This window comes from Euwallacea similis, chromosome 30 (genome assembly GCF_039881205.1).
Source record: "Euwallacea similis isolate ESF13 chromosome 30, ESF131.1, whole genome shotgun sequence".
NCBI lineage: Eukaryota > Metazoa > Arthropoda > Insecta > Coleoptera > Curculionidae > Euwallacea > Euwallacea similis.
Window position 1 is genome coordinate 577,618 of NC_089638.1, and position 24,669 is coordinate 602,286.

A 24,669-nucleotide genomic window follows, 5' to 3' on the forward strand; every position below is an offset into this window, starting at 1 on the left:
TTCGATGGAGTCAAGGCCAACTATGTAATATTTCTTTTTGTTTAAATATTTCGGCTTTTAAAAAAGTAAATTATAAGAAGTTCTATATCAATGAAATCAGAATGAAACGCACTATTTTTTTGTCGAAAAATCCAATATGGCGCCCATAAGAAAAAATAAAGTTGATGATGGTAGCCGAAAGACGAAACGTCGGATCGCAAATTTGAATATGTCATTGTGTAGCTGAGAAAAAGTGACAATGAAAATGTGCTTACGGATTTAACCTTTCTTGTCAAATAACGCTAAAAAAAAATAAAAATATATTCTCCAATTTTTAGTTTTTGTCGGATATCTTCGGAAGTGCTCGGAAAATTAAAATTTTGAAAACGGTATTCGATCAAGCACTAGATTGCGCAACTTTGCCCCCATTTAAACTTTTTCGTATCTCCTCTAGTTTCCGAGATCCCAATGGTGAGGGTCGAATTTGAAATACCCTGTATATATTATTATTTGAAATAAATTTGGAACCGTTTTAGGAAAATTACATGGTTTGATTTTGTGTTTAAACTGATTATTTTTATAATTGTTGTAGTTGCCGGGCATTTTTCTAAGAATATGCTAGTATTAGTAAAAAAATCAAGATTTGTTCTAAAATATTGGGAAAGTCCGATAATAATAAAAATGTTAAAAATCGATTGGTTTTCTAGATCGTATGACGAAAACATCGATTGACTTACGCCTAACTACACCAGATGCGACAGATAGAAATTAATTTATACTAAAAATGCAGATATTTACTAACGTACAGCACAGCAAAATATTAACGAACTAGCAATGACAGTTCCAAATTTATTTCACATAACAATATACATTTATATTTTTTTATTTCAACACTCTGTATCTCGAGGTCTCAGTGTTTCCGGCCACATGTTTATAGGAACTTCGTTTCATCGAATACCATAAAAAACTGTGTCCTGAAGTTACGGGACATATTTAGGAAACACCCTGCATATTTCGATTTTATTTCAATAGAGGCTGTGCGAAATTGTGACATTTCGCTCTAAAATGATTATAATATTGTTTTGTTCATTGTTTTTTGCAAATTCACTTCTTCCTTTCCTTTCTTCTAAATTTTTATGTTCTTCTAATGTGACTGGGAAAAAGTTACATAGAAATGTAGTAAGTTGTATCTATTTATATGAATTTTCGTAATTATCAAATTACGAATTTCAACAACAAACTTGAAAAAATAAACAACGAAAATTTTAATTAAGTGTTATTTCTCTGTAAAACAATAAGGGTGGTCCCAGTTTCGAATTGTGCGCGATTTTTTGGTTGATCTGACAATTAAACTTCACCTTAATAAACGTTAAGACAACTCGGGGCGAAGGACAATAAAAGGCCCGAGCAAGGAATGGCGGACCAATTAGCATTCTAAGAGCCTAATTTACCGAAATAAATTGAAAATATTTATGAAGGCTTGGGAATTCCTGCTTAACTTTTCGGCAATTAAAGAATCTTTGCATTTCTATAAGCAAAAGTTAAGAGAAAATTGGAAGTTCCAGGGATTAAATTGGCTGTCGGGATATAGCTTTAATGCATGGATTTGATTCTATCAGATTATTCTATAGACTGCATCAATTGGCGCAGTCCGTAGGATTGCATTTAGCTCAATATAAATAATTTAGACATTCTTGCCTATTCGTGACTTTACTGTTAAAAATTTTCCGGGACTAATTCTCGTATAACTCGTAATAATGCGGCCATATCTGGTGCCTCAAGGATTCATTTTCATTTGCTCTAATCAAATTAGAGAGGGTTATTCTCAATTACCGCGAGAGATTTGGATAGAGTCATCCGCAATTTTATTAGGGCATAAAGCAGTTGAGCTCCGTTATTACGCTTTAATGTCGGATTTATTATTGTGTGTATACGATACAAAATCCGCTCCGAAATAAGGCTTTCGAGGGAATTACTAATATAAAGCTATTTGGAATGGGGTGTTTTAGGATGGGATAGTCATGGATATCGGGAAAGGGCGAAGGAGGTTTTCTGCGCGCTCCATTCACTGCAGTTTCCTCTTAGAATGTTGAAAATTGTTTAGCAGTATTCATGCAGCAGCATTTACCCAAAATTTAAACTGCCTTGTTGCATTTTTTCGTCCAGTTTATAAAACTTTTCATCCATGTGGTACTGCAAATTGAATTAAATAATTAGACCGTAATAGATGAAGACGTAACTTTCTATGCAAGTTAAATTCTAAACTTCAATTTGCCCCATATAGAGTTTCACATCATATACGCGAATAGGTGAAAGTTTTGTTCGGGCCTAAACTAGGCTTTAACAGTTATTAATAAAATTACGACTGGATGCCTCCTCCTATATATTCATATACTCCTAATACGGCCTCTGGTAATAAAGTAATTTGTTTAATGGTCGAGGAATTTAGAATGGGGGACGTTACTGTGCCTTTTGGGCTATATGTATCTGCAAAATAATGCCCCTAAAAGCTAGAGCTAACTACCATTGTTGTACCTGAATGGGACGCCGATTTTACGTTATAGAACTTGAAGGTAGGGAAATATATCTTTTCCAGGATGGTCTGAATATTGCATTATTACTAATAATTTCGCCACACCCCTCAATTTCAGTATTATCATTTTCCTAACAGCATGCGGTAAAAATGATCTACCGCATATGAAAATGCCAACTAGAAGCGAAGGCGAAAGTATCTTCGGAACTAAAACTAACTTTATAAGATTAGATGAAGAACAAGATTATCCTTTGAAACCTGCCAGAAATCTAAGACTTGTTGGCAGAGTCTTCTATTTTTAAAACGGCTTTACATACCACGAAATTTAGATAACTAATAAATTTACCTTTTAAGCGAAGAGGAGGCCGGGAAGAACCTTAAGGTTTCGAGTTTGAGGTTGTTATGAAATTCCAGTTTTACTAAACTTTCGATGGTTTAACATGACAGAGAATACGTAAAATTTAAACTCCAAATTCCAGTTGGGCCTGTGTCAATTATAAAGGTTAAAATTTCAAAAAGGAGACGTGAAAGAGAGGTCTCAATTAGATTTGAAGATCAGTAGCTTTATCGGCAACGGATTTATAGTTTTTTTGTTTGCTACAGAGCGAAACGTGATAAATGAAATTTGTTTGATTTTAAGCATTTTTCTCGTAAAGTCATCGAGATAACAGTATACTTCAATGTCGTACGGCTGTAAGCCTTCGGGGTATCAGTAACCTGGAACTTTTTAGGTCCCGCATATACATACGTACAGGGTGATCCATTTTATTTTACACCTTCCTTTAAATCCTTTCCTTCCACCTTTAGGCTAAAATGCAAAATAGAAAAGATGTACGGATTTATCTAAAGGATTGAAGTAATCTTTTTGGTTAGCTATAGGGTGTCCTATGAAAACGTGGCAGACCAAACTTTTGTTTTTTTTTAATGAGATACCCTGTATGTTATTTCACAATTTTCTCGGGCTTTTCGAGCTGATTTCAACGGTATATAATTTTAATGGATTCGGTTTAATATTTAAGTCAAAAAATGAATTTTTGTGCAAGTGGTTACAGGTCGTCATGAATCTCGTAAATGTCAATTGCTGTTTGCGTAATAATGTTAAATTTAAAAATTTTATTAATTGTGGAATTCTCTGAATGACAAAGATTTGATATAGTGTCATGTTATATAAACAATAACAAAAACGCGTATAGAGCTTTTCAAGAATATTGTAATTTATGTCCTTACAGACGTGCACCCTAACTCAACACATTTGGAAATATATACCGATTATTTGAAGAGTCGAAATCTTTGCAGAGAAAAAAGAGAACTGAACATGTATATGAAAAAGATTTAAATGTTTTATTGTATTATACAGGTTTGCGCTGCAATCATATCCGTTACCTACTGATTTGTATTACCTTGATACTTATTTTTTAACATTTCGAACATCTAAACAAATCGATAAGAAAGGGTGTCCGAAACTTACAAATACGTTATGCCAAAATTTAAAATACCCTAAAGAGACATAAATATCATGCGTTGAAATATAAGAAAGTTCAACATCTAACCGACAGAGATAAGGTACGAACAGTTGAATATTGCAGGAACATGTTAGAACTTTTGGATGACAACCAAGATTTATTTGAGAGCATTTTCTGGACGGATGAATCAACGTTAAGTACCGTCGGGATGCCGAATAGAAGAAATTTGCATTTCTGTGCTCTTAAAAATCCACATAAAATTTGGGAAATAAAGTCAACTGAAAGGCAAAGTTTACATGTACGGTGTAGCATATTAAAGAACTGAATTATATTTTTATAAATGGCAGTCTTACGGGGGCAACATATATTTACTAACGGGAGAAATTGATTAATTGTTAAATGAATTACTATTAGATGAAATGTGGCGTACAGTTTGACAGCAAGATGGAGCTCCTCAACATGATATCCGAATGGTAATACAATATCTAAATCATTCATACCTTTAATGTATCGAGAGGGACGGTATAATATCATGGCCACCCAACAGTCCGGATTTAATATCTTTAGACAACTTTCTTTGAGGTACGTTTAAAAATAAAATTTATCTGCAAAGACCAAACAACTTAGAGGAATTACGGAATAAAATAATACAAGAAATTGGAAATATAAATAATAATTCTCATTGGACCATAAACGAACTCGAAAAGTTAAAACGAAATTACAGAAGTTGCTTAGAAATGCAGGAGGGTCATTTTGAGCAATTGTTTTAGATATTTAAATTCGTTCATTATATATTTAAGCCATTATTAACTATATAATGTTCTAAGTTAAAACAATAGAATCTAGGAAATTCTTATCTTAGTATTACGAAATACGAATTTATACAAAAATGCGTTTTTGACGTAAATACTAAAATGAATCCACTGAAATTGTATATGGTTGAAACTCAAAAGGCCCGAGAAAACTGTGAAATAATATTAAGTTTTTTTAATGGGATTCTTTAATACGTTACATGAATCCTTATAACTTTTGTATTGTATTCTAAAATGAAAAGGAAAGATGGGGGGGAGGGTGTAAAATAAAATAGATTGCCCTGTACGTCTACGTAGTATTTTTTACCACTGAAAGCGTACTTCTGAGGGTATACTATATTCCAACAAATTTTTATTCTTGTAACTTTCCAACTTGGCAATTCACAAATTCATTTTTTTTTCCACTTTAGTTTAGGTAATATTCAATTATTTTTAGACATTTTACGCGATAGAGAAACTGAAAACTATTCATCGAATTATTAGAAAAATTTCTATTAGAAGAGTTAACCATCGTATGTACTGGAAGAGCACCAACTTAAAGTCTTCTTTTTCGTTCATTATTATCAGTTTTAGACATTTTGAACAAGAATGACGAAGTAGGTCGTCAAAGTAGACCATGCCTAAAAGCAAAGCATAAAGCATCATTTGATAAATATTCAGGTATGCTTACAGAGGTAAGTAGAGAAATATCAAGGGAAAACACACCAATGGCCGAAAATCGTATTGGATAATGATATACTTGCATTGCCAATAAGTTTTGCTAAAATTCAACAAATAAACTATAAAATTCACACTGTACCACATACTTACCATCTGATCAAATTGAGAATCACTAGGGAATTCTACGTGAGTTTTTCTGAGAATTGCATCAAACTTCTTAGCTTCATTGACTGTTCTCACACAGGGAATCACAATAGCCACCAAGAAGGAGACGCCCATTAATATTTCAAAAATTATATGCAAAGCACCGTGGATATTTTTGTGGTTAATTTCGCTTATGTGATACATATCATAAAGAATTAGTACCAGCATTAAGGGTACCAAGAAAAAGATTTGCCACTCGAATATATTGTTCAAGTTGTTAGATTGTATTACAATTTTGTTGTAGAGAATATAGGAGTTTTGCACAACGTTTTTTTTGAAGTGTCTGGGCCTTATGCTGGGAGAGTCAGTTAAGGTACTTAGATATTTCCTTAATAGTTTTAAGTGGGCCTTTAGGATAAGATGATACGCGCACCACTGGATTTGGATCAAGGATATGATTTGTTGCACGAAGCAATGAACATATAGATTGAGAATTTTCATTATATTCCAGCTTCGTGATTCTACAAAATGTGTGAAAAAATATATTCCTATGAAATTTGTCTATACTACCATAGTCGACTGCCAGAAGGTACAGGTAAATTCCTCCTTGAAGTACGGCGAAAACGATAGCGCTCAGCAACAGTTTTTGCAACCTCCCATAATTCACAGATTGATTAAACAATCTCCAAAATGCATTATCCAGGAAGAAACAGTTATTCATAAATTCCAAGTAACTCTTCTTTTTCAACTGTACAATAATGGTGGCAAATAAGCATATGGGAAGCTTGGTGAAGTACCATATGATGTGTAGAGTGTCCATGGTAAGTTTTAGTGAAACATATATGATCCTGTAGTAATTGTTGTCTATAACTGGAAATATCGCTGCAAATAGTATTGCTACAACGAGTCTTGTGGTAAAAATCAAATTAATGTTATTATAAATAAATTTTCCGTTTCTGCCGGAAATAGGGAACATGAGGTACAACTTGGAAAAGTATTCGAGAGGTCTTAATGACTTGGACACGTCCATGGTTATGAACAGACCGCAGACATTGCGGACATTTCTCAAAAGAAACATGCATTAAAAATGTAGATTTAATGAGCTGTCCTCAGTTATTATCAATTATTGTGTTCCATATTCAGTTCAATCGCCTTTAATTTATCTACGAAAGGGCGCAAAAAATGAAACCTTAAATTTCACCGAGAATAGGAAAAAGGCCATATTTTATCAGTTTAATTTCCCATATTTCAAGGGGAAACTTCTGGCGAAAATATGGACTTTACCTCGGTAAATCTGGAAGCAAGAGACTTAAAACTTGTAGTTGGTAACTTGAAAACGTTATTTTTACACCCGTTTAGGAACATTAATTCTGCTAAATCGATTTCTTCGTAAAATGACCTCCATATACCAAGAGCCCTAAAAATGAGACCTTCACTAAATTTTAAAAGTTATTAAAAAGGTCCAATTTCCTGAATTTATTTGCTGCAGATTGTTGTTAAAACGGTCAAAAGTTTCCTGTTTAGAAGTGAAATGTTATGAAAGTTTGCATTTGTAGACATCTGTACTGTTTGATCTACGTTGGAAATATCCCAGGTATTTGTTTTTCTTTTGGTCCTTTCTCCTTTTATGATTTAGTTGCAGGCCAAAAGTCGTGCTGACAACATAAAACAGGAGAAAAAGTGTTAGTAATGGCCTCCCACGGCGTTTTATGAAGGGTCCATACATCTTCACAAGAGGGACGAAATAACTTGCTTTCTGCCAAAATATATAAAAGAAGCACTCCTTAGTGCCTAGGCCTCTTAGGTAGGTAATTTAATAACATTTCTTATGATAACTGCTTCTTTATGTCGACTGGCTCACATCATTACACACATTTAGTGTTTAGTCAACAGAAAAAAATATCTGGACACGTATGTTTAGGGTCACCTTGAATTACTGACCAATAACATTAAACATGAATAGTATAATGCCCACTATTACATCTAATTTAAATAGATTTAAAAATCGTTAAAATACAACAAAATGTCCAAAAGATCATTCTTGCAATGTTTTTGTCAATTATTTCATATACAAAATTAAATTTTTTCTATTATTAAAAAGTAAATTATTGGCTGGCAAAAGCTTTCGATGCTCAATTACATCCGAATTTTCTAAAATACCAGAGGCGTATTGAGTAGAATTTACTTGAAGATAAATTCATAAAGGTACTTTATATAATAGTATATGCATTACATAGGTGACATATTCATATAATTTCTGGAGGAAATCGGCTCAATTTTGCGGTAAAGGCTGAAACTTGATTGCCATCATTTATGTCTGATTGGAACTAATTTGGACCAGAGCCTTGGTCAAAATAAAAAAGCGTGCAATTTGCAAATTTCTCTCTATTATTTTCTTTCTAGAGTAGTTCTCTCTATATATTTGTGTAACTGAAGTTATTGGAATTTCGGGTTGATCGACCCAATTTTCCCCCTGGATGACCCATGCGAGGGTCAATAATCTGGAAAATGCCTCATTTATGGATAGGCGCTTCCGGTATTGCAAATAGGTAGTTAACCGATCCTGTAAGTTGATAGGGCCCGTCGCTATTTAGTGCACTTATTCTTAATGTCAATAAAATAAGAAAATTTGAAAAGGTGCTTAATGGGTACCTACCTCGCTATCTGAAAGATTCTGAGCAATATGTCGAATTTTGCTAAGTACGTGATTGAATCTGGTGAAGATGGATGATTATGTTATTGCATGACCACGAATTTTCATGGGTCGATTTTCAGATGTGATTTTTACTAAACTGAATGTCCGATTAGTGTATCGGAAAAATGTTAAGTTGTAGGGTCAATTACAGGTTTTGAGCAAAGTTACTTCTATTTTACAAACACATTATATCAACTAACTACAAGTGCATGTAAAAAACAAATCTAATATGTCGGCTGCATAATTAACTAATAGAAATTAAAACATCTATTTTTAAAATTTAACACTTCTTTTATTCGTCGTTCAAAGATGACCGCAACAGTGAGTATTAATTATTGCTATGAGTACAAGTTGTAATATTTAAAAAAAGGAGGTTACGTTAACTACAATAAAAGTTATATAACTACGAGTATTTTAAAATATCGTTTCGCTTACTTCTTAAAAATTAATAGTAACAAGAAAAACAAAACAAAAAAAAACATCAAAGCATGATTAATTGAGCCATATATTTAAATGACTGTAATAAGTGGTGGGTCGAAATCCTATGTGTATATTATTACATTAGCAGTGAATTGGAAAATTAGCCACTATTTAAAAAAAGAGTGAATATTTCTATGGTCTTTTGATGACAAGGCCCAATATGAAAGAGTCCAGAATTTTAATGGAAGAGAGATTTTTAGCTGCATGGATTAAAATCACTCACAAATAATAAATGTAGAGAAAGCTTGCCAAGGTTATTCTACGAAAATTACTCAAAAAGCTACCACCAAAGCCTATTTACGCTAATCAACCACAACATACTCACCGAAGTACCTGAGATAGTTTAGTATAGTTATCACAAGTAAAATCAAAACATCAAGGAATGTTAGCTATTAACTGAGGGTGAACTTTGAACAATATTTATATACACAGTCTTGTAACAATTAAATGCAACAAATGGGAAGCTCTTACAGTTGATAATTCCTGGCAAGATAATAGCTTAACACAACGTAGAATAACCCTGGAAATAAAACCGTTATTAGAGATTTTCTCTTTATTAAGAATAAATATTAAATATCCTTCGTCAAGAAGCTAATTAATCTCTAGTTTTTGGTATGTTAGTTTGCGACCTCAACCAGCTATTGCCTTAGTAATATAATCTTTAAGGAAATTAGTACCTATTTGCTTGATGCTTGAGGTGATTTTGTCTGTCAAAGAGCTACCGGAGCTTTTTTGAGGGTATTGTTGGTATGGGTTGTAGCTGCCTTGGCCGTAGCCACCTTGGTACCCACCGGGGTAATGCTGCTGACCACCTAAAGAATATTTAAAGCAATCATCTCAATTACGGAAAAGCGAGTTTCCCAGCAGAAAATTTGGAAAATAAACAAAATTTTAGACAAATGTGTTAATTACCAAGTTAGTACATTATGAGTGAGGAGCAATTTAATTTAAAAAAAAGAAAGTACACATTTATAAAAATGTATTATAATTTCTTTCTTTTTGTCCAAGATAATTGTTGATGTCGATAAAAGCAGTATAAGATCAGCGGACACTTATGATTTGACAAAATTTGATTAAAACATCTCATTTTTCGATATCGTATAGATTTCTAGATTCAGGTCGTCAAATTACTTCTTTGAGTCGAAGTTGTGGTTCGATGTCCACACGATTTTCATTTTGACGTTGGTTATTTGCTCGCGGACAATTTTTATGATGAACGTCTCTTCGATGGTATTTCGACATTATGAAAAGTTACCTACACGTATCGGGTGTATCTAAGAAGTAGATCACACTAATATCTTTTTCGTATTTGTTCCGATTAAAACGAAACCTTCATGTTAAGTATTCCAAATATGATTGTTTAATATCTCAGGAATGTACAGGGTGAGTCTTTAGTAATAGGACACAGAGCAATGGCAGATTTTTTGGCATAAGAATGATGTAATTTAGCTAAATTTATGTTATATCAAAAGTTAATAATAATCGAGATATCGGGTGTCAAAGTTGAAAAGTGAAATCATATTTTCTTTAATATCTCTTGAATACTTTGAGCAAATTTCACGAAATTTTCTATCCAAGGGTTTTTTTGAGATGAGAAATTAATATTTATCGATGATTTCGGTATATCTTCTAGGAGGCGCCACAATGGATGATTAGGACCTCTTTAAGCTGTTTTAATTTTTTGTGCCACGGTGTATGTTATTTTGGATTCATAAAAATTTTTCTCCGCCTTGTCTACTTAAAAAAGTTATTCTTTATTGATATTGCTAGAAGTAACAGTTTCCGCGAAATTAAATTTTTTTCTACTTGTTGCCATGTAATAATATAATTTTTTTTGTATTGTTAAAAAGGCACAAAGATAATATTAGAACAATTTAATACCACAGTTGGTCTTATATTAAAATATTTAGTAAAGCTTCAAATAAATATTTTAACAATAACTAAGTCAATCAGTTTACCAAAATACAATAAACACACCTGAAGAATTATTAAACAACATTCAAAATGCAGCAACATTATTTCAGAATGAACAATTGCTATTTAAAATAAAGTTATCATTCTGTAAAAGTGTTGCAAAATGCATCCCACTAAATGGTGGACCCGTCGAGCGTTTGTTGTTGCAGGAAGATATGTTTCAGTTTTAATTGTTTTAGTTATTGTTAAAATATTTGTTTAAAGCTTTACTAGATATATTAACAGAAGACCAAATGTGGTATTAAATTGTTCTAATATTATCTTTGTGTCTTTTTAGCAATACAAAAAATTATAATATTACATGTCAACAAGTAGAAGAAATGGAAATTTAGGTAATTTAATTTAATTTCACGGAAACCGTTGCTTCTAGCGATACCAATAAGATATAACCCTTTTAAGCAGAAAAGGCAGAGAAAAAAGTTTTATAAGTCCAAAATAATATACACAGTGTGGCAAAAAAAGTTAAAGCGGTTTAAATGGGTTCTAATCGCCGATTGTGGCGCCTTCTAGAAAATACACCGAAATCATCGATAAATTTGAATTTCTCATCTGAAAAAATCCCTAGACAAGAAATTTCGTGAAATTAGCTCGAAGTTTTCGAGAGATATTAAAGAAAATGTTATTTCATTTTTCAACTTTGACACCCTGCATTTCGGATATTATCAACTTTTGGTATGACATAAAATTAGCTAAATTACATTATTTTTATGTCAAAAATCTGTCATTGCTCTGTGTCCCACTATTAAAGACTCCCCCTGTACTTTTGAGAATATTTATTATCTCTGCGACAATTTTAAGGAACGCGATTTCATTTTGTAATCTTCTTGCTTATGCACAGAATATTCCCATGAATAATCCTACATTAAGCGAGGATTATGTCGCCTTATGTCTGAAATATTCTTGAATGTGAAATGCAGAATATTAAGACAACATTATCATACATAAATAGCTATTACTGCACTCGATTGCTAACTGAATTTCGCTTCGCGTGCAATCAGCATGCGGTAACGTATCTATCGCTTTTCGCACTTGTTATATGAAAAACTATTTTCATTCTAGTACGTTTACTATTTGATTTTTGAAAATATATATTGAATAAATAATCAATTGCTGTGTATCAAACTAAAGCTAAAAATTGGCTGTTTAATTTATCTTCTTTGGTTTTACAATTTACATGTTACATTTACATGCATATACGCAAATTCCTATCTTTGATAGAACAAACTATCGATTTTAAATCGGCCAATAAATCCATGTACGGGTTCACGCACCCCGATTCCGACTAAACTATCGGCCGACAAAAAAGTTATTATTTTACGAGGATCCTAAATCAATATCTCTCTGTGGTTTTGCCAGAATTGTAATTTTCTAATTGTTGAAAGTTTAACGTATACATCTATGTTTGGAATATATTGCTACACTGATGGTAAATTTAGCATATTGTTGAAAATTTAATACATAAAATCTTACGCATGTCGTTAAACACTCATACAGGGTGGCTCCATGAAAACTTTGTAATTCGATTTTCAGTATTTAATATAAAAATGTGTGAAAACGCTTGGATCCGTCGATTTTTGATTCGAGGGTGACAATTTTTTATTGCATTTTCAACCCTTTAAGTTTAACCCCTGAACAGGGGGACAATTCCTCTAAAATTTTTAACGGGAAGGGGTGTCGAGTGACACGTCATTTGAAGATAATTGCACCCTGATATAACTTCCAAGTTTGAAATAACTGTCATTATCCCTGTTGATATGACAGCTTGTCAAAGTCTGTGGAGAAAAAGCTTTTAGATAATAATTAGTTTAGCACAAGAATAACTACAAATTTTAAAATAAGGGTAGGAACACCTTTAAAAGTGAGATATCACTGAATCATTTTGACGAAGGTGAGTTTTTCTCATAATCGTATAATTCATTAATGCCACCAAATTACACCCGAAATGCTACGTATGTAAAATAATGTTTTGAACAAAAATTATTTTATTATATGGAGGTAAATGGAGGTAATTTCCAGTATCCAATAAATTGATTAAAAAAAAAGTGAATACTTTTTTCATTTACTCATCTTTTTAAGAAAAAAACTACAAATAAAGAAACATACCATTTTAAATTTGAAGGATAAAACTCACCTTCATCAATACGTTTCAGTGATATCCCACTTTTAAAGGTCTTCCAACTCTTATTTTGAAATCTGCAGTTCTTATTGTGATAAACTAATTATTATCTAAAAGCTTTTTTCCCTACAGATTTTGACAAGCTGTCACATCAACAGAGAAAATGACAGTGACTTGAAACTTAAAGGTTACAATCAGGGTACAATTACCTTTAAAATGAGGTATTACTCGACACCCCTTTCCGTTAGAAATTTTGGAGATAATTTTCACCCCTGTTCAGGGGTTGAAGTTAAATGAAAATACAATAAAGAATTGTCTTCCTCGAATAAAAAATCGACGGATTCGAGTTTCTTTACATATTTTCATTTTAAATATTGAAAATCGAAGTGCAAAGTTTTCGTTGAGCCACGTTGTAGATACCTTACTCCCACCTGTGGTTGAGCTTATCAAAACAGGGGAACGCTAATGAAAGTGGGGCTAAATATTGCCCTTGTCTCGCGAACTAGATGAAAATTAATTATAAATTACTTCTAAGCAAAAAGGAAAATTGATAGAAGAGCGAATGTGAAAAGCGAGAGGAACAAAAATGGAATATGTACAAACGTAGTCGCTCAAAAAATACAATGCAAGGCAAAAGAGATAGCGACAAGTTCTAAGGCAACATAGTTCTTGTTAAGATCCTACTAGTTCCATTGAGATTTTGCCTCAAAATATTTCCTCTTTCAAGGTAAATATAAGATGTCTAATATGCAGATCTCTCAAGTAATCTCCCTGGTGGTTAGCTCATTACTCTCACCACACAATTTCAAATGAAATTTACTCATATGACTTAAATTTTCAGTTGCGATATATGCACTATAAGCTACCTTGATTGTATCCTCCTTGAGGATATCCTTGGTATCCACCTTGAGGATACCCTTGATATCCGCCTTGGGGATATTGCCCTGGCTGAGAATATCCGCCTCCCTGTTGAGGATAACCAGGATACCCAGACCCGATTGCTCCACCTTGGTACCCACCACTACCACCAGATGGTCTAATGTTAGGTCTCGGGGTGGTTTCACCTCTGGGAATTGGGGGGTAAATATTGCTGCCTCCGTTTGAGGGTGGGGCACTAGGAGCGTTGTTCGGGTCCAATGGGGCGTTCGCTGCGTGAGTGTCGTAATGCACGAGCCCAGCTAAAATTTTGCCACGAAAATTAAATAAAGACGAAAAAAAATCTGCCTTAGGCTTGAAACAAATTACGACGCAAATTTATTTGCCTTTATCTTGCTCTGGTGTCTCCATTTCGTTTCGTTTAATCTGATTAGGGTCTATTTACGTTGTTGCAGATAATGGGAAATAAAGTTGTGTTTATTTTATTGGGATTCGCAGAAATTTGATAAAGCGATTTCTTTGGAATGGGAAAGCAATAATAAAATCCTTACATTTGGAAGCGTCGTTTATACATTTGGGCGTGTCTCCGTCCATTTTGCAAACCTGACTGGGAGGGCAAACGTAAGTGGAGCATGTCCTGGCATTGTTGCCTGTTTTCTTTTGGCACGTGGGATATCTATAGGAAAAAACCATGAAGGATGAAAATAGATAAGAACAAATTATGGGAGTGAGATCTCTTTAAAAATATAATGCGATTCCCTCAGAACGTTTTCCACTGGCCGCAATTAGTTAACGAATTTAATGATGAAGATACCTTCACACTGCCTTAATGAGGCCAGTGAATCACACTGTTAGTATACTGCGTGACAAAGAAAGGTAAACACCCATTAAAGATAATTTTATTTTGATAATTTTTTTTGTACGTGTTCAGTACCACATACTTATTCAATGATTACATTTTCAGCAAGATCAGAGGAAGAACTTCTTTTTTTTTTTCAATAGTGTGTTGAGCATCCACGGTTCCTTATACACTCATTGATACGCCTGGGCTCAGATCTAATAAGATTGTCAATGTCTTCTTGAGGTATCTCATTCCAGGCAACCTGAACTTCATGAGTAAGGGCTGCTAAAGTCTGTGGAGGGTGCTGTAAATTCAACAGTCTGCGGCCAATCATGTCCCAGACATGTTCAATAGGAGACAGATCCGGTGATCGAGGTGACCAGGGTAAACGGTTGATTTGATGTTGATCCATGAACGTTATTGTTTGCCTAGCAACATGAGGTCTAGCATTGTCTTGCTGGAAAATAGCGTTCGGGATAGTTCGAAAATATGGAATCACATATGGCTCCAACACTTCTTGGATATAGCGTTGGGCAGTCATGTTGCCTCTAATGAAAACTAGGGGTGACCTGCTACCATATGCGATAGCACCCCATATCATAACGCCTACAGTACGGTGGACATGACGCTCTCTGTCAAATTGTGGATCTCGCCTTTCACCCCGTCGCCTTCTCACCCTTGCCCGACCGTCGTTCATCCCCAGACAGAAGCGGGATTCATCACTAAAGATCACCTGAGTCCATTCTTGGTCCCACTGAATCCTCTCTCTACACCATTGTAAGCGGTTAGATCGATGTTCTCGAGTGAGAGGCAGCACCCAATGCGGACGATAGGACAAAAGACCAAAACTTCGTATTCGGCGATATACTGTACGCATACCAACCCTATTCCCATGTTCTTCAAACCACTGATTTGCAATAGCTCGACTGCTGCTAAATCGGTCTCTAAGAGCCAAAAGTCGCAATCGACGATCTTCGCGCTCTGTGGTTCCTCTGAGTCGCCCAGTGCCTCTGGCTCTCTGCCCACGGCCTTCCTGAGTCCACGCCTGGTAACACCGCACTATGGTTCCTAAGGATCTGTTAGTTCTTCTAGACACTTCTCTGACCGACAGACCTGCTTCGCGCAACCCAACAATCCGCCCCCTCTCAAAGTCACTAAACTGACGGATCTGTTCAATTCTACGCACTCTAGGCATAATGAGTAAAAATTATGATCGATTGCAACACACTTCACAAAAGTTGCGATGCAAATGTGAACAAAAATGTTTAAACAAAATTTTATTTTTTTAAGGAACGACCCATGAAAACTAAGAAAAAAATTAACAGATAAACTTGAAATTTTGATCATTTCTTTCTTTTTTTAAGATAAGTCAACATGCAAAAAATTATCAAAATAAAATGGTTTTTAATGGGTGTTTACCTTTCTTTGTCACGTAGTATATTTAACTCTTTCAATTCAAGAACCAACATTTTTTCATTGTAAACGTTATTGAGAACGGGATGAATTTCAAAAATAATTCTGACGAATTTTTTTTTTTGGGATGGAGAGGGAATAATATCAGAATCATGATTGGTTATAATGCTGAAACAGAATGTCTACTTGGTAGGTATTTATTAAGTTAATGTTCTGGAATAACGGGTGATCATTAAAAAAATCTAATATCATAGGCACGTCGTGAATAACTTCATCTCTTATCTGTTGTCAACTTCGGATGTTTGATGGTAAAGAGTAAGTGGCTTAATCATCGCGCTACGTTTACGGTTCATTGTCTATTAAGAGGTTTTTGTTAATGATCGCACGTTATTATTAAAATGTGTAAATTTGCAGAAATACCTACGCGCCACATTCTCCTTGCCGTTGGTAATATGAACAGGGGTCACTTTGCATGACACATTCTTCATTGCCTCGACAGCCTATATCTTTACACGATCTTCCATATTCTAAAAAATTCGTTAGTTTTTGGCCTAATTTCCTTCAATTTTTGTTAAAATAATTGTCATGCTGGATAATTTTGTTTTGTATGCTGAAGAATTCATAAATTTAAAGTATTTTTTGGCCTGATCATGGTAAGGAAATGTTGGAATTATCATGTAAGGAAGAATGAAGGACTGACTCGTTTCTCCTTTATTCCTCTACACAAGGTGTCCCACATTTTCAGTTCTACAAGAATTAACAGAAAGCTTAAATTGTGGCAAACTGTGCGATGCTACGCCTGCAAATTTTGAACCTCTATCGCGCCCTGGTACTTCTATCAAAGAACATCTACTATCCATAACTTCCAACTGCGCATGCGAGTTGAGATCATATTATCAGATTTTCAAGCTTTGATATAGGGGCTCAATTCTGCTTTAAGTAAATCTTCTTGTTCTTTGATTTCGAACTTACTTATTTTTAAATCTCAAGTAGGTTTTATAAATTTTGGGGATACCCCGCTGTACTACTTTTAAAGAAGCAAACTGACCTCATATTTTACTTATTTTATGAAAAAGTATAGAAACTCCTCTTTCTCTAAAAGGTACTTTTAAAATTCCCGATTACGAAGCAACGCCCTAATTTTTAAATTTTCTTGAAATGTCGAACTTCCAACTAGAGTTTCAAATTAAGCTCATATTTTAAGTAGTTTTCATTTCGTTTCTATATAATCCTTTCAATAAAAATATAATAGTTTAAATAAGAAAATAAGCCAATTTAGATCCGGTAATCTCTGCTATATATTGAAAAACTATCCTCGTATGAAGACCAATTTACAATAGAGCTAAGAATGTTACAAACTACAACATCATTGTCTGAATTAATTTAACCTTGACTTTCAAAGGAACACGTTCCTCTTTGCAAACCATAATTGTTTATTATTTATCTGGTTACAATGTTTATTATGTGGCCGAAATGTGAATGTTTCAAAGTTGACATAATAAACATAAAAATGGGAACGCCACATAACATTGAGATCGCTGGACTTTGTCATAACTTGAGTGAAAATCCTCGATTTTCTGTAGTGTTTTGAGACAGTACTTAATACATGTGTTTTCTAATCAAATTTGTTATTAAAATTCATTGAGATTTTTGGACTTACTTGTAAAACAGCTACTGGATTGGAGGAAGGCCAAGAACGTGACTGTTGCAACGAGTTCCTTCATATTTGCCAAATTCTAAAAAAAAACATATTTTCGACTGAAATATAATTGTTTCTAGTGATGCAAGAATATCGAATTGTTGTTGGCGTAAAAGTAATATCGAAAGACTCAATTTTCTTATAGTTTCAGTTCGTATCGGTTGCGTGCGCAAAGATAAGGAATTAAACTTATTTTCCTCAGCTTTGTACTAGTTTCCATAGCAAACAGGCAAATCAACCATTAACAACCCGGCAGTGATTTATTTTTAAGATCTAAGCAATAAATCTCTTTGATATTTCACAAGTTATTGTAGTTGTAGAAAAAGTATTGTGCACAACTTCCAGGAACTGACTATTCTCTACTCATATGACCTACTCGTCTACGACTCGTGCGCAAATTCGTTATTTTCATATTCGTAGAGAATAAATAGCATTTCATGCTATTCATTCTTTGTTGTATAATATACAATTTTGTATTACTATTAGAAACTCCGACGTGAGGAGGGTTTGCTAAATCTGGAGAAAGTTAAAATCAAATAAAATTTCTACACATTTGAAAAATAATCAAATCAAGATATTAATCAAAATTTATAGTTTATTGAAGTATTTCGAACTTTCCATCAATAAATGCAAGTTTCTCCAAACTTCATCTATGAACCAGAATTGAATGTGTTTCGAATTTCAGACAGCTTTTCGCGATAAAATACGTTATTGCAGGCTGTGCGATAATATTAAACTACCGCACGGCGAGCCGTAACGAAAAGAACTACTAGAAAATATATAAAGAGTGATTCATTAACAATGGGACAGCCGAAAGCTGGAGATACTACAGGGCAAATGATGACTATTGGAGAAAATATGCCTTATCCGAAAGTTGAAAGTTTCGGATGTATTGAGAGTGTCGAAGTCAGAGTTTTATTTCGTTTTTTGCCATTATTCTGAAAATATCTAGGTTAGTCACTTGAAAATTTGTAAAGTTATGGTCTTTTAGGTAATGAATAAGATACGTTTTACAATTTCCGCCCTCCTAATAGAGGGCGCCACTTACGGCCAATTTTACAGAATTTAGGGTTAATAACTTTTTACCTTGTATTTCTAACATGCAATTTCATTCAAAATTTGAAAGAGCAATCGTTTTTCCATTAATTATGCATTCTTGTTTCATTTCGATATCTCGATCCATTTCCGACAAAAATCTATTTAACAAACATTATGTTTAAATTTGGTAATACGAGAAATTAAAAGCGAAACAAACCAAGTGTATTTTCTTTTTCTAGAACATGTAATTCGTCATCTAAAAAAACATAACTTTACAAATTTTCAAGTGACTAATCTAAATTTCTAGTTCTAAAATCTAAATTCTAATTTTCAGAATAATGATAAAAAAATGAATTGAAATTTTAACTTTGAACATCGTGTTTATATTTTCTTCAATCGTCATCACTTGACGTGTAATATCTCCAGCTTTTGGTTGCCCCATTGTTAATGAATTACCCTGTATTATAGAATGCGGTGGGTGTATTTCGTTATCGCCGCTCTCGAATGGTTGCAAGCCTCACTGTCCTGGTTTTCAAATTTCACTCGTTTGTGGTAATAATTTCTACTTACCACATTTATTGTATAATATTTTACCTACTAAATGTTTTTCATTTTTTCGAACAATCGTCAATGTCAGTTGTTGCAATTTTATATATGTTGCCTTATTTATAAACTTTAGATCTCTGTAAATATTTAGATAGAGCTTGCAGGGAAAGATCTATGATTCAATAGTTTACTGATGACGAATGCTGAATGAGTAAACTTGGTAATGAACACATGTGAATCTGGTTCAAAATAATGGTAAGTTGAGCTTTAAAGCTAAAGGAGAACATCTATGAAAGCATCATGTATTTAAAGGAAGGCCCTGCGATTTGGATCAAAAGGTTTCACGAGAGGAAAATGTTGTTTTTGAAGAACTTGGCAAGTTAATTACTGGTATTATAAATTTGTTGGTTAATATAACATAAAATTCTATAAAACTCGTCATTATGCCTTTATGACTATCGTGAATGTGATACTGCATTTTTATTTGTTCATATATTATATTGCCGTCTTATTGCCATTTTATAGGAAACGAAGTTTCCTTTCTTGTGGCATTGAATAAAGAGAAAAACAACATATATGGGTGTCTATATGATAAAGCGATCGAGGAAAATAATTTGTAAGTGTATAGCAATGAGTAATGACACTGAAAAATATACAAATACGTACGGTTAACAACAACAACAACATTTATAAAGCAAGGTCAATGCTTAATATAGCAAATACAGCAAATTGGTCTACACCAAAGTGTATAACTTCATCTATTCGTGGTACTTGTGGTATCACCTTTGTTTCAGGGGCCTTTGTATTACAATTGGTTTAAATGTTTGGCATTTTTCTTTATTAACTATTGAAAATCACGGAAATAAAAGGCAAAATTTATTGTTAAAAAGCATTAATTAGCACCAATTAGTGATGTAACGCAATTTGACTCCTGATGCGCTCCATCGCCCTAACATTTCGAGCGACGAGTTTATTAAATTTCGTTATAGTTGCCTCCTCTTCGATAAAATCGAGTTATTCACTTAGATCCAAAGTGCCTATCAATCTCTCCACTTCCCCCTAATTGGCCGGAGAAGTCGTGTAAGCAAAGATGGTATAACATAAAGAGACCTCTCAACGTAAATTTAATCACGACCCATCATCGCCCTGTTGTCTTTGCCCTATATTTTACCCCACAATTGAGTCTAGGAAATCGGCGATTCTTACTTGGATTATATTCGATAGACCAATTGAAATGGAATATTTAAAGAAAAATGACCGCTGCCATGTAAGAAATAGTAGAATAATAGTGCGGTTTTTGTTTCTTCAGGAGATTCACTTTTGTGTGAAATTCACTTTTGTCGTACTAAAAACAGTCTTGCAACTGAGATCCAACTATATCCTCTAAGTAAGCCTTAACCCAAATCTGAAAGGACAACATAAGTACGGCATAATCATAATTTCGAGAACCGGAACCGAATTAAAGTTAAGTTATTTAGATAGGGCCAGAGCGGCATGCACATACATTTTCCCATGACCTCATAAATTTCCCAGTAATCTGATTACGCACCATATCCCCTTGACGATCATTGCCATTGAAGCAAGACTCCTTTTAAGGTCCGTAAGAGGTTTACGTTAACCTGTCAAGACTACATTGAAAGTTTAATATCCTGATAACCCCCGGAAAATGTGTCGATATTAAGCGAGAGTGGGGCTTCTAATGGGGAAGAAATTATTTAATTTCGGTTGGATGGGCATAATATCTACAACGCTGGGGACGACAGTTCGCTAATCGATGGAATTAGAAGCTCCTAGACTGTAAGTGAAAGTTTAAATCTTCTGTGTTATCGCTACTGAAGTGGAAAATTTTCGCAGACGAATATTAGCAAAAATCGGAAATAGTCGCAAAAATTCAGTATTTCAATTAAATAAGGAAAAATTATATGGATAGTCGTAAACAAACACCTGAAGTAGGTGTTTAAATATTAGAGAAACGTCTGGGTTTAATTCATCACATGTTATCTATTGTTAAAATTTTTCATGATACATGACGAGTGGCTTAATCAACGCCTTATGTTTATACTTCATCGTCACCTTTTAGTGATTTTTTTTTAAATAATCACCCGTTAGAAGTCCAGCGCAATGTTTTAAAAGTGGCACCAGATCAACCCGCATACAGAGCAATTAGTATGTGAGTGACAAAACCGATATATTTAACTAGCATTACTTGCCCCAGATTTAATAAGAATCTCTTATGAAAAAATAAGTACATTGACAACGTTGTAATGGCTCAAATAATAGCAGTCTATACGTTGCCGTCCAATCAAACAGAGGAGAATAGTCATGTTTTGCGACAAAAGAGATTCGCTCGGTTGCCATTTACACCTTGATATAAAGATATGGTGATATTTTTTGACTATTTTTCATTGAATGATGTAAGGTTGAGGTCATACGTACTCAAAGAACTGTAATATTTGATGTTTTTCAATCATTCTAATTAATCAGCTCGTTAATTTATATAAAATATTATAATTTTTATAAAAGCTTTGAAGCGGAATCTTTTTAAATTTCTGCTAAAGTCAGTGGAGTACCTTGTTTTCGTTGCAGATATTAAAAAAACGTTTTTTTTTCAATTTTCAGGTTCCTCCAAGAACGCCACTGAAAAGAATAGATTTTATAAAACTTGTAACGTTAATGTAGAGTGTGAAAGAGTGTAAAAAGTATACATTTCGTGACTCAAGCAGGGAACATTACTCGCTCTTGTAGAAAGGAAGAACGCGGAAAATATGTATTTGTTAAAGTGGGGCAATATTAATTAATAAAAAATCTATGGAAATGAGTGGAATTCTTTTTCAAATTTCAAAAATATGAAACCAACGCGGCCCTGTGCGTCTCGAAATCTTCATGAAATATAGCATCTCTGCATGAAGGTGTTTTCGACCTGATTGAGACTATTCGTCTGAAGATTTTTCACATCTAGTAAAGCACCTGACTGCTTAGAAATCTGCATAAGTATTCAAAGTAATGAATAATAATATAAATTTTTGAAACTAAGAGTAGGATTCTGCAACATCCGATATATTGTTGTAATTTTCATTGTTTGGGTGAAAACATTGCATGTAAATTAGTTCAGAATCCAAGGATGTAAAAGTGCGATTTTGTAACATCCGATGTACCTTTACATCGGTGTATCGTTCTCATTTTCATTGTTTTTAATCAAACTTCCATATTGCAACTCGGATTATATTGAAGTGATATGTGTTGTCCAAACAAAATGACCAAAAACCAAATATCTCAAATAAACTGACAATACTATTATAATCAAATGCATGTGTAACTAGAGAGGCTTCCCCTGTGTTCTCTGATGAGGCGAAATTATTATTAATATTCATTATTGTTACCATTATCACATTTTGTTTCTAGGGCGCTAAATATGCTGTAAACCATTGTTAACGAGAATAATACCTTTTATCTGCACACACACGCGAGATACTTTGATGGTATAGAGGCGAACGAAATGGCTTGTTGATTTAATTCAACAATAGGAAGAGCCTGACACGTTACCGGAGCGCTTTTATTGTAAAAAGCTTCTGTCAACATTTTAGTACCAGGCGAAAGATTTTCTCATTTTAGAGTTTATTGGCGCATGCAATTTAGTGTTTGCTTATTTACTTGGCAGGTATAGCTGTGATCAAAGATTCAATAGAACTGCAGTCGAACGAAGATTCATAGAAATCGAATAAGCCAGAAAGTAAAAATAATAAAAATTTGCCCCCGAGTAAACCGCTAAAATAATATTCCTCAATATTTCGCATTTGTTTAATGTTGATTTTCAAAGTATGATAAAATGAAAGCACGTCCTTCGACAGTTTTTCAAGCTTACCGGCAGATACCTGAGGAAAGTGGGTCCAACCTCTGCAACGTCGGTGAATGTCCCACTTGCGTCAACAATAAAAGTTTTTCGGGATTTATTATCGTGATATTTTTAAACCGAATTAAATCGAGTGTTTACCTTGATGGAGAAAATCAGATTCAACAACGGATTAAACTAGGCAAACACTTGCATGAAGATAAACTTTAACCCAACTATCATTAATTCTCAACAAACTTAAGGCGTCAAATTAAGACGCCTACAAAAAGCAAATCTAGGTCCCAAATCCAATTAATAACGTAATTTGTAACAAAACAAAGAGTGTTTTTTCTCCTGACAATTAAATTATCATCCATTATCACACCACAGCTATTTGATTATAATCATGGAAGAATAGATGGGAGAATCGATACCTACTATGACCTTTATCCATTTAATTCCATCTGTGTCTCCTGTTCTGCAAATTTTACTAACGCAAGACGCTATGCTATGTTTCTGGGTAATGATTTTGCTAATTGGTGAATTCTCTAATTACTAGTCTCAAGCAGGGTTGCCTGCGATTTCTACGAAACCATATTACTGCGGTTGTGTAAATGTTCTGACTATCAGGATATGTTTGGTTGATAGTGCTGATGAGTACCTTGTTTTCTTAAGTCTTAAATTTCTAATTGTATAATTCCAACAGCTGTACACTTCTTAAAAAGTACTAACTTATCTACTTGCAAAGAACTGTCCAACCTCACTAACACAACACAAAGCAAAGGTCGCAGTCCTAAAAATACACGTCAACGTAAACCAACAATATCCACATCGATTTCGTTGTTCAAACCGAACTGCCCAACTGAATGTGGAATGTGCTAAAACTAATCTCTCACTAGCTGACCATGAGTAATGACGTCACTATTTCATGGTTAACAGCCATTAAGAATATCAGCGGTTAACTGGAGGATTACCGGGTGGATTTAAAAATATATCAAACTAAGATGGATTTCTACCGGCTTATTTCGAAACTAGTTGCCGCTAAGAGGAGTTTTAGAGTTTTGAGTTTTTAAGTTTTTCAAATTTTTGTCTCTGCTAAGGTTCGGTTTTGTCTGGCTGTTAGAGTCCGAGAACGGATGGCCGATTTATACCATGGGCAACAAGAGATAAACAATAAAAATGTAGAAAAAGTAACGAACTTACACTTTGGGACTTCTGTAGGCCAAAACTATACCATCAATCAAATCAAGTGTAATGATCAACTAGAGTGACGTCTACAGGGAAGGAGTCATTTACTCTCTGAAGTAAATCAACAGTTACTACTTTGCATCGAAATGCTAATAATTCTCACTTAAGCCCCATTTTTTCAGGCATGAACGTTGTTACGATTGGTCTTCGATAGCTAGATAGTGCCCCCTGAAAGGATTGGTAAATCTCCCCAAATCGAATTTTAAAACCGAAATAAATAATTTTAAAAAGCTGAAAGTGCTAATGTGTATGCCCTGAAGTTTAATTATTGAAAATTTATGCTTGAAGGAAAATATCTAGTGAAATTCCACAGAGCAAAATTC

The 24,669-nt window shown here is 33.9% G+C and overlaps 2 protein-coding genes across 4 annotated transcripts in view; both read right to left on the reverse strand.

The window, feature by feature from the left end:
- Positions 1-24,669, reverse strand: part of LOC136417886 (cytidine deaminase-like) — a 74,457-nt gene that overhangs the window by 47,706 nt on the left and 2,082 nt on the right. The window lies entirely within an intron of this gene.
- On the reverse strand, positions 8,600-23,989 carry LOC136417882 (uncharacterized). 3 transcript variants are annotated; one of them, XM_066403746.1, is made up of 7 exons: positions 23,537-23,634; positions 17,647-17,722; positions 16,411-16,513; positions 14,284-14,408; positions 13,723-14,034; positions 9,444-9,578; positions 8,600-9,286 (listed from the first exon to the last, which is right to left on the reverse strand). In XM_066403746.1, the coding sequence occupies exons 2-7, from the start codon at positions 17,708-17,710 to the stop codon at positions 9,234-9,236; spliced, it is 792 nt and encodes a 263-aa protein (XP_066259843.1). In that variant the 5' UTR covers positions 17,711-17,722; positions 23,537-23,634; the 3' UTR covers positions 8,600-9,233. The 3 variants fall into 3 exon arrangements, with proteins under 3 accessions (XP_066259843.1, XP_066259841.1, XP_066259842.1); XM_066403744.1 differs by lacking the exon at positions 23,537-23,634 and adding an exon at positions 23,760-23,989 and having other exon boundaries at positions 8,602-9,286; XM_066403745.1 differs by lacking the exon at positions 23,537-23,634 and adding an exon at positions 23,831-23,988 and having other exon boundaries at positions 8,602-9,286.

Excerpts from the sequence above, each read along its gene's own strand:
- LOC136417882 (XM_066403746.1), bottom strand. The coding sequence starts at position 17,710 with ATGAAGGAACTCGTTGCAACAGTCACGTTCTTGGCCTTCCTCCAATCC. Across the intron at positions 14,409-16,410 it reads CGGCAAGGAGAATGTGGCGC|ATATCCCACGTGCCAAAAGA; the intron begins GTAGGTATTTCT and ends TTTTTCCTATAG. Across the intron at positions 9,287-9,443 it reads CTCAAGCATCAAGCAAATAG|GGTTATTCTACGTTGTGTTA; the intron begins GTACTAATTTCC and ends TTTTATTTCCAG.